Source organism: Cottoperca gobio, chromosome 4, assembly GCF_900634415.1.
Source record: "Cottoperca gobio chromosome 4, fCotGob3.1, whole genome shotgun sequence".
NCBI lineage: Eukaryota > Metazoa > Chordata > Actinopteri > Perciformes > Bovichtidae > Cottoperca > Cottoperca gobio.
Genome location: NC_041358.1, coordinates 15607652 through 15618487, shown reverse-complemented (window position 1 = coordinate 15618487; position 10836 = coordinate 15607652). Strand labels below are relative to the sequence as shown.

The 10836-nt window shown below is 37.2% G+C and overlaps 1 protein-coding gene across 1 annotated transcript; it reads right to left on the bottom strand.

The window, feature by feature from the left end:
• Positions 1–2016: 2016 nt before the first annotated feature.
• On the bottom strand, positions 2017–9640 carry mpv17l2 (MPV17 mitochondrial inner membrane protein like 2). The gene is made up of 6 exons (XM_029429788.1): positions 9347–9640; positions 7985–8184; positions 6682–6843; positions 6209–6285; positions 5339–5467; positions 2017–3681 (listed from the first exon to the last, which is right to left on the bottom strand). Exons 2-6 carry the CDS (start codon positions 8172–8174, stop codon positions 3583–3585), a joined length of 657 nt encoding a protein of 218 aa, XP_029285648.1. The 5' UTR covers positions 8175–8184; positions 9347–9640; the 3' UTR covers positions 2017–3582.
• Between the last annotated feature and the right edge of the window lie 1196 nt (positions 9641–10836).

Below are 10836 nucleotides of genomic sequence, written 5' to 3'. Positions count from 1 at the left end.
GGACTCAATAGATTTCACCAAAGTCTTAAACTAAGTTACTAAGACACAGTATGTGTATAAATGTGGTGTGAATGCTGGATGTTGAACATTTTATGCCAAACTGGATTACTGGCTTTAAAAGTTGAATAATACCCATGATTCCCCCCCATACCTCAACAGCTAAATGTGTGGTAAAATGTAACTAAGTACTGTACTTAAGTACAACTTTTTTTTACTTCTACTCTACTACAATTCAGAAGCAATATTGTACTTTTTATTCCACTATGTTTATTTGGTCATTTTAGTTACTAGTTATTTTGCAGAATTTGATTATTTACACAAAAGTATGAGTATGATTTTGAATGAAGGCTTTTTACTTGTAATAGAGTATTTCTACACTGTAGTATTGGTACTTTCACTTAAGTAAAAGATCTGAATACCTAGGTCAACTCACAAATATTTTCACAATAATGTCCGTCACACTACTTGCTAGTTAACCACCACTAATGAAAACACAAGATAAATATAAACAAAGATATGTGGTCAAATATAAATAATAACACAGTATATATATATATATATATATATATATATATATATATATATATATATATATATATATATATATATATATATAATAAAACAACCATATATTCTGATTGCTACATTGTTTTAAATTGTAATCACTGGAAAAAGTTTTGTATTTTTGTCTTTACATCATTTGAAATGCAATTATCTTTTGCATTTCTTGCTTCCAGTGAATAAAATATAAACTCTTTATTTTACAGAATCATCTTTATTGGTCATGTAAGTTAACAAGGAATTTGACTCTAGTTCACATTAGCTAGGTCACAGTATAAGTTACCTGATGGCATAGATTTGCATCTTTATAAGATTTCAACATTCAATTAAAATATTCTCAAACAAGTGAAACACTTGAGGAGTTTACAGCTGTGAGGTCACACACTCACTCTGATCGTGGCGTCCAACACGCGCTGATGTAAAAATCTGAGAAGGTCTGAAAACCATGACAACTTAGACTGTGCATATGTAAGAAGTGCGAAAGATATGAAAATGTTGAATATATGTGAGAAAGTCCCAATTCTTGTGATCGTTTTAACGTTTGAAGGGAGTTTCTACATGAATGTACGAACGAGCAGTTGAGGTCTGAAAATTCATGAAAAAGTTTGAAAGTCTCAAATTGAAACTTTAATTCCAGCATTCACACTAATGAGCTAAGCTATCCCAGGTCGTGAAAACTTTTACTTTGGAAGTTTTAAATACTCACCCACTAGAACTGAAGCTCTTTCCTGCTGCGCACAATGTGATGCTTTACTTTCTGTGAAGCACAAATGTCTTACACTTCTTTCACATATTCACTTCAATTTACTATTTCTGTCTCTTTTACATTATGTCTTAATTCATTTTATGTCTTATCTACAGCAGTTAAATTAACTTTTGCTTCCTGAAGATATATCCATCTACTTGTTTACAGAGTATAAAATGGCGTACACTTAAAATTACCGTGCACATAACTTTTAGTCATTTGTTTTGTAAACTATACCTTTGTATAAATGTTTTTTTTTTGAATTACTAAACTACAGTAATAAGGTTGAATTTCCAATTTTTTGAAAGGTGTGACATAAATAAAAATAAATGTTTGAACTAAGCTTATTCTTAATGTATTGTTACCATTTGTATAATATGGAATCATTTCAAACAAATATTGGATTGACAGAAATACTATGCAATAACAAACACAAATTCTTAGTTAAAATTAATGTCCTTGGTCTTTTTCCTCTTTTAATGTTAAGAATAAAGCAATTAATATTATTAGGGCAAGAACTGAGCCTGCTCCTTATGTAACTAGAAAAAAAAGATAAGCATATCCGAGTAAAAACAAAAAACACTTCCTGGAAGTTTCGTCTTTCCAGACGCAATCCTCATTGCTCCATAATTTAAGCCTCCTATGTTTAGGATTCTGAAATGTACATAATGTGATTTCCGTAAAGATGGAGAGTACACAATGATGCATTTATTCTCTGCTTGTCCACATTTTATTATTCTAGGGAACATTGCAAACTACTGCACGTTGGTCTTCGCAGCCTTGACAGAATTTCATGTAGTTCAACAACAAAACAAATGCAACTCATCAGCATTTCTTAAGGCTTTAAGTTCTTTACACACATTATTATTCTAATTATACATTCTATGTCAAGACAATTGGGAGTTCAAATGGATGGTTATATGAACACAGTAGCAACACCAAAGACGTATATACAGAACATATTGCTTTACAGATTTCACATTCATGTTGACACCATTTATGCAGCTTTGTTTATCATCACATATACTGATTAATCACCCGATATGACAAATCTAAAAGCTCTTCGTTCATAAATGAGCAGTTGGAGATATACAGTACAGTTCATCAAGTCACATTTACAGTCACTAGTATAAAACTTCTGCAGTTTGAAAATAAATGAATTGATTCAGGTTTACACAAACAGTTGAGGATTCAGTTTGATAAAAATATAAATCTTATATCTAATAACAATTTTCCTATAGATCATCTTTAAGCACATAATCACACAGTGGGAAACTGAAGACGAGGTTATTTATTTGGCATGAATATGTGTAGCAAGGGTTTACATATTAAGGCAAAGTTTGCACTGGTTAATATAATAAGAGATAAAAACAAAGCTGTTTCACATCAATAATGATTATTTCATGTCAAAGCAGAAACATAAAACATCAAAAAAAAAAAAAAGGAATGCAACTCTGTTGAATGTTTGACAGTTTAAATCTTTGAGTGCAACAATAACAATGTGGGCCACCGTTAACGACCTTTCCTTCAAGTTTTAAACACGTGGTTAACGTTGTGAATTCAAACTAACGACTTGGTTAGTTATGGAAGAGGTCGTGGATGGGGTTAAAATAAGTGCATTGTTTACGTAAGTAAAGTTACGTATATAAGTTAGTCAACGTTAATAAGTCAACGTTGACTTTTGGTTTTACACGGGACAGCGGTCACCTGGGGGAAAGTCATGAGATTGTTTGACCCTTTCACCCGGTCCTCCTTCGTGCGCAGAATTTTTGCTGACTTCCAGAGCACTTGCTCTGAACGTCCAATATTGCCGCGCCGTGACACGTGAATAGCGAAAAATGTACAGCGAGAACAAGTGTCTCGCTGAAGGTCGTGTTGGTAGCAGCAGTTACACTCGTGCCTCGGATGTGACACAAAGAGAGCCACTCGCATCAGAGGCATTAGAATAACAGACAGTGAAACAGCTTTTCATCCCTGAATGTTCCTACGGGAGTGCACATCATTCAGATATAAATAAACTAATTGGAGAGACGACAAATTAAAACTCTCCAGACATGAAGGGAAAAGTGTTCCAGCACTTCCACTTTACCATCCACATCTTCTCTGAGTTCAGACAGAGCATGTGGTCGTTTTAAACTTGAGAGAAGAACGATTTGTCAGAGGAAAAAAGTCTTGCAACATTTTGCAAAGGCTAAAAATACGTCTGAACAGATAAATACAGCAAAATGTTATTTTGCTTCCCATAAACTACCAACAGTTGAGCATGAACTCAGTCTCTAAGCTTTCTCCTCCAGAGGTTTGGATGGTGGGAGCACCAGCGGCTGTACATCCAGAGCACTGCTGTCGGATACCAGCTCAGTGGGGCGGCTGTCGTCCTGTCAACACAAAAGCTTATTATTTACTTATTTTGGAAAAAGTGTGTACGGTAGACAACGGCGAGAGACAAATACCTTGTTGGATCCCGTTTTAATTGTGCCACGAATTACACAATTTAAAAGATAACTTTAAAACTTTGTAAAACTGCTGAAGTATAAGACTGAAAATGCAAATTTAGAAAGACACAATTGAAAGTTGCGTTAGTGACGTCGACTTTCTCCTTTGCTGAAGCTACGATGTGTGTTTTGTGCCTCACACAAGCAACGGTTCTCGTTCATTCTCTCGCTACCACGACTGGCTGGATAAAACACATCAGGTAAGATAACGTTACATCTGTGTGTGAAACATAGCTAAATTATCTAGCTAACGCAAGCAAAGGTTAAGGCCCTGTCACACATATCCGTATGACAGAAACGTATGCTGGCGTATATGAAAATATGTCAGAGTCCAAATACGTCCAACTTTTCATCGGATCGGAAAAGTGAACGTATACAGATACGCATGTCTAACCTATTGATAGCGCATCACTTACTTGTACAAAATGTATCAGACGAATACCCAACGAATGCATAACATATAAAACAATATGACGTATACAAAATATCGGCAACACGCTGGTGTACGTTGATATAAGGTAAGGTATAAGTAGTATTCGTTAAGAGCTCACTGTGTTACGCTGGGGTGCGTTGTTGAACGCTGATGTTTTGAGCATGTTCAAAATTACCGGACGTACCCGACGTGTGCTTCATAAGTTATGCAGACGTTACACATAAGTTACGTTACGTTAGACATACGTGAATATGTACGTGAATATTTACCTACGTAAATATAGTACGTGAATACCTACGTGAATACGTTAGATATAGTTTAGTCAGCTGACGGTGAATCCTACAGACAATTTATTGATAACGAGTGGATAACCTATTCCTACCCTATGTTAAGATGATGCCTGACGACGGAGTAACTTATTAAACGTGTTTCTACAGTACAGCTAGCGTTCAGCATGTTAGCCGTTCTCCAGCATCAGCATGACGTGAACCAGGTGGCACTTTTCCAGCTCCGTTGGCCAGACGCTCTGATACGTTTTATATAAGTAAGTGATACGCTATCAATGTTTGACATGCGTATAATAATTTGTTATATATACTTTATGTATACATTAGCTACAACACCGCTGTGGAAAAGTTGGGACGTATTTGGACTCTGACAAATCTTTAGCAAATTTTCATATACGCCGGCATGTTTCTGCCATACGGAGCTGTGTATGTCTGCCGTGTTCGGCGTAACGCGTGCGTCCTTCAAACGATCATAACTTACCCTTAATTTATATCAACATATTGCCGTTATTTCGTATGCACCGGCATATTTTGAACATAGTACTTACATATTAATTACAAAATAAGGTCACATGGGGGACACCAGAAAGGGACGGACTTTGCCTCTCTTTATACATCATTCTCTCCTAAAACTTCTATATTAGTGGCAAAGACTTTAATACTTTAATTTAACCTTTATTAAGGAAAAAATATAAAAACAAATGGTGTTAAATTGTCCTAATAATAATAATATATATTATTTAAACACATTCTCTTTGTAAAAAGTAAAAACTGTCCAAGAATCAGAATTGCCGTTGAATCTCCCGTGTGTATGACTTACCCTGTGTTTGAGGTAGGAGAGGTAGGTGTCCCACCCCAAGGTGACAAAGTTGATGTATACAACGCGGAATTTGGGGGAGAGGAAATAGAAGTTGATCGTCTGAGCTGCAGGCCAAACACAGCAGTCCATCTGCAGCCAAGGACAACACAGATGAGCATTAACACGTTGGGACTGTTAACACAGCGCAAACATTGTTAACTGTCACTTTCAGACAATGATGATTACCAAAAGCTCCACACTCCAGCTTTAAACAAAAACTATCAGTAGAAATTGATAAACATAGTCAGCATGTGGTGATCACAAATGATTGTTACACAGCAACTATACTGATCACATTTCAAAGGGCCAATGGTAACACACTAAATAAACAGTGGGGAGCCGTTTTTATGCAAAAAGAAAAGTGAGTAAATATAATGTGGCACCTGAAGTCTTAAAGAACAAAACCACAGCTAACAGCTCTGTGAGGCTGTACTTTGGCATAGCATAATAAATATTTCACTAGAGGAAAAGTCAAGGTATGACCACTTCACCTTCAAGGGACCATGAATGTCTGTGCTACACTTAATCCATCAGATAGATGTTGATATATTTCAGTCTGGATCAAACTCAAAGAGCCTTGAAATGGCAGCAACAATATCTGGACTGATGCTCACATTCAGCTTTTTTTCTCCTTGCGTTCTATATGAACACTAAAGCACAGACAAGACGGCTATGTTCAGTTCAATTTAAAAGTTATAAATGCATAAAAGCTGCAAAGTCCACTTCTTATGTCTGGTTAAGAACAAAGAAGAACTTGTGATGAGTTAATGGTAGAGTGAGTACATTCTGCTCCTCCAGATCTACAGGTGAGACCCTGACAAGTGTACTTGCCTTGTAAAATTCCCAGAACTTGTTTCTAAACTCCTGCCATCCCTCGGATAAAGATTCACCCTCCATGAGACCCATACCTGGAAAGAAAAACAAGAGTTGTCTGTCAGATGTGAGTCAGTGCTGCGCTTCATCAAAACCAACTTGAGATAAGATCAGAGGCTGGAGGAATATAACTTCACAAACACAACTTTAGTCAAATCCAAACAGTTTATCAAAGATGACCTTTGAACTCAATCCACCTCTGATAATGACACACATTGTCTTTTGACCTACCCCACCCACATCTTTAAGTACAACCTTTGACTTTGACTCTGTCTTGTGTGTGTGTGTGTGTGTGTGTGCGTGCGTGCGTGCGTGCGTGTGTGTCATAGAGAAACTGTTTATTATGTGCTAACACCTTGACAAATGTAGAGGGGACGTGCATGTGTCTGAATTAAGGGAGACAGATTGCTCCACTCTAAAATTCTTCTTACCTAAAAAATACCACATCCCCAGAAACGGTGAGGCGACCAGCTGGTCCACCACAACTTTCTTGCCCACCATTTTCAGAGTGTTACCCACGAGCACTCTGTCCAGCCAGATGTACCAGTAATGCAGCAATGGACCCATGGAGCAGCCCACTGTAAACATGCAGCCTTCAGGGGGAGAAAGCCATGGGAAAAAAGGAAGAATAAAAGTGAATGAGTCATTCCAAATGTAACACATTGCACAAATATTCTCCAAAAACAACATGTTTTATTCTTTATTAAATGAATACTTCAAAATGACCATTTGTATATCAATAACTCACACCCGTGTTACCTTGAATTGAATGTTTAACAACAGCAAAACATCCATTTACAAACTATCACACAACTCAGGCAGTACAATCCAAATGTTATTTATCCAGCAATATGCTCGCTGCTTCCCAAACACATGCGTTCTTAGCTTTTAGCGGATGTTTTTGCAGTTGTAAATGCATATAATTCTACGAAATGTTTGGTTGATTGTGGAGGCATGCGAGAGAAAAAAAGGTATAGGCCCTGTCACACATATCCGTATGCCGGCGCATACGAAAATTTGTCAGAGTCCAAATACGTCCAACGTTTCATCGGATCTGAAAAGTGAACGTATACAGATACGCATGTCTAACCTATTGATAGCGCATCACTTACTTATACAAAATGTATCAGACGAATACCCAACGAATGCATAACGTATACAAAAATATGGCGTATACAAAATATCAGGCAGTGAACGTGAACCAGATGGCACTTTTCCGGCTCCGTTGGCCAGACGCTCTGAAACGTTTTAAATAAGTAAGTGATACGCCATCAATGACATACATATAATAATTAGTTATGTATTCGTTATGTATACGTCAGCTACAACACCTCTGTGGAAAAGTTGGACGTATTTGGACTCTGACACATTTTGAGCTACTTTTCATATACGCTGGCATGTTTCTGTCATACAGAACTGTGTGACAGGGCCGTATGTCTGGCGTGTTCAGCGTATCGTCTGCGTCCTTCAAACGATCACAATTTACCCTTAATTTATATCAACCTATTGCCAATATTTCGTATACGCCAGCATACATTCCTGCCATACGGATATGTGTGACAGGGCCTTAACATGGGGTGAGTAATTGATATACAAATGATCATTTTGGGGGTCAAGTATTCATTTAAGAGATGGAGATTTGAGTATACTGGTTGAGAGAGCTCTGCTTTTCTCTCTCTCTCTGTCACCTGTCCTAAATTTCCCTCGGGATGAATAAAGTATCTATCTATCTACCTGTCCTCCTCCAGTCTCGGACTCTGTCTGGCTTCTTGAAGATCTCCCGGCTCTGCTGCACGATGTCTCCTAGCCCCAATATTACTCCTCCGCTCAGGATGTTTGTGAACAGTAGTGACCGGCCCTCGAAAAGCGGCCGCCAGTTGAACCGCATCCGGACTATAAACGCTTTACCCACCCTGGGAAGCATGGCGTTCGGACTGCAAAGAGAGTACAGTTATTTTCTGTCTCTCTCTCTGTAGGAATGTTAACTAACGAAGAATCTTCTTCAGGGTGAAAACAAAAACAGCCTATAAATACCAGGGACAGAAAGGAGACAGCGCACTGAGGGTCAATTTACAAATTTTAAGTTATTTAAGTCCTGCAATGAAAATTTGATGTAAACAAAAGTATGCAAGTATAAATCAAGAAAATGTACTTAAAGTAATAACAGTACTAAATGCAGAAAAGTGTCCTCACTGACTGTTAACCTATTATATACAGTATTATATCATTAAATTAGTATTACTCATACAATAATGTAAAATTATTACTATTAGCACTTTGAGTTTTGTTTACGCAAATGAAAAGTGCACTTATAAATAAAATGTATTATTATTATTAAAAAGATTTTACTGTAGTAGTTGGTTGAGACGATTATTACCAAGATTGTTTTCATTATTACAAATTAATCTAATGATTATTTTCTACATTAATCTACATTAAAAAATTCTAAAAATAGTGAAAAATGCAGTCACAATAACCCAGAGCACAAAGAGACACCATCACAATGTTTGGCCCAACAGACAGTCCAAACCTCAAAATACATTAAAATTATTATAATAATTTAAAAAAGGAAAATTAACAAATCTTCACATTTTAAAAGTTGGAACCATTAAATGTTTTTGCATGAAACATTTTCTCTTTTAGTCAAACTTTTCATATTTGTTATGTGCAAAGATCTGCAGCTGTCTGACTAGTGGAGTAAAAAGTACAATATTCCCCAAGAGGCAGGAAAAGAAGTCCCAATTAAAGTACAAGCAGAGCCTGTTTAGATACAGAGTATCTTTGTACCTCAAATGTGTAGTAACTACACGTTACTTGAGTAAAAATGTACTTTTATTACGCCACAGTTAACCGTTGAACCCGTTTTAAGGATCAACGGTCATGCCGGTGCTAACAGTTAGCCGTTAGCTAGCGCAGAAGCTGCCTAGCTAATTTAAACCAGGATTAACCGCTCGGCTGACCGGACTATGTAGCCGGAGAACACCGTTTACTGTACTGTTGTCTGTTTGGTACAACACACCCGCTGACATTCACCTTATGTACACAATTATAACGCTACATTCAATATGTGTTACAATGATGTCCCTGCAAACTCACCAATGAGGGTCGACTGAGCCGGTGTTGTGTGGAAGTCTGTTTCCGCTCTTTGACCTGATCCCAGAACTTAAAATGTGTCACACCTAAACACAAGTTTACCTAACCCCCAACCACGACATCGGAGGATAAACCTACTGAGTGAAACACCAGAGACGGTTTATGGAGCATCTTTGGAAATACAAGAGAGGGGGCAGACTTCTTCTTCTTCTTCTTCTTCTTCTTCTTCGGTGGTTTTCATCCTAGTGTTGCTCTATTGCCATCTTCTGGAGTTAGTTAACTCTTACACTCCTCATCAGTGCTTCAAGCATCTTGTGCCTTTCCCACTTCCACCACACTCAGTATGTTCCTCACTCCTGCTCCTGTTAGCCTTAATCCTTTCTCTCTGATCTATATTTCCTGTGACTCAATCACATGCTTACAGTTTCTGGTACCTGACAATGATCACAATGACAGGTTCAACCCTTCTCACAATATGGTGGAAGCCCATAGAAGACATTATTGAAATGATAATGTGAACTTGAAAATGTAATTCCACAATATTGCACGTGTTATTTGAGTAAAAAAATTAATGAAAACTGCAATAATGTGCATTTTCACTTCCACATACTCGTTTAGGCGTTGACCATATTACAATGAAAACAGAAAAGCTGTCGTACCCCGCTGCACTGTGGAAAACATGCAAATCTTTATTCTAATTTGAAAATGAAAATGCTATATAAACAAATGTTACCTGCAAGCAATATTTGAGTCAAACTGAAAAAGTAAACTTGTAACTATTTGAAAATAAAAACAGTATTTGACATTACATTTTTAGAGACTTAACCTAATGTAGAGTGTCCTCTCATCATGGTGGGTCTTCAGTTAGTAAGTTGGACTAATTTACTTGCTACACACAGTACATGTACAGTACATGAAACATGCGATTTAACGCTTCTTTTGATATAATTTAGCAAGCTGTGACCATAAAACATCACTCTGATGGAAAATTATTACATTTGTTTATGTTGTTTAAGAGAGGCTGTACACACTCACTTCGTTGTTTTTTGTAACAAAAATGGTTATAATATTGATATGTTTTTGCAGTGATATTTCTACAATAAATACCAGTGTGGAAACGGCCGCAGATGTGATCTTGCAGACCTGCTGATCAATAATTCAGTCTCTCCGGCAGCGCTCATCAATAATACATGCCAGGTGGAGTTTTTAAGGAGGAATGTTTCATGACGGTTGTTATGCAGCGGCTCTTGATTCGTCAGATGCGCTGTCAATCTTCACCACGGCCTCTAAATCCCGCCCCTCCGTCTCATTGAACGGTTGCATAAAGATGGCGGAGTTACAGAAAGACCGGAAATTAATTTTTCTTTCAAAGTAAAATCACTCCCGCTCAGGTAGAGAACTCAAACTCATTAAACCACAAGTGATGTCACTTGAGTTAGCGTCATGTGGGTCTGAAGACGAGAGGTTTTCAAGATTAAATAAATCTGGTGTTG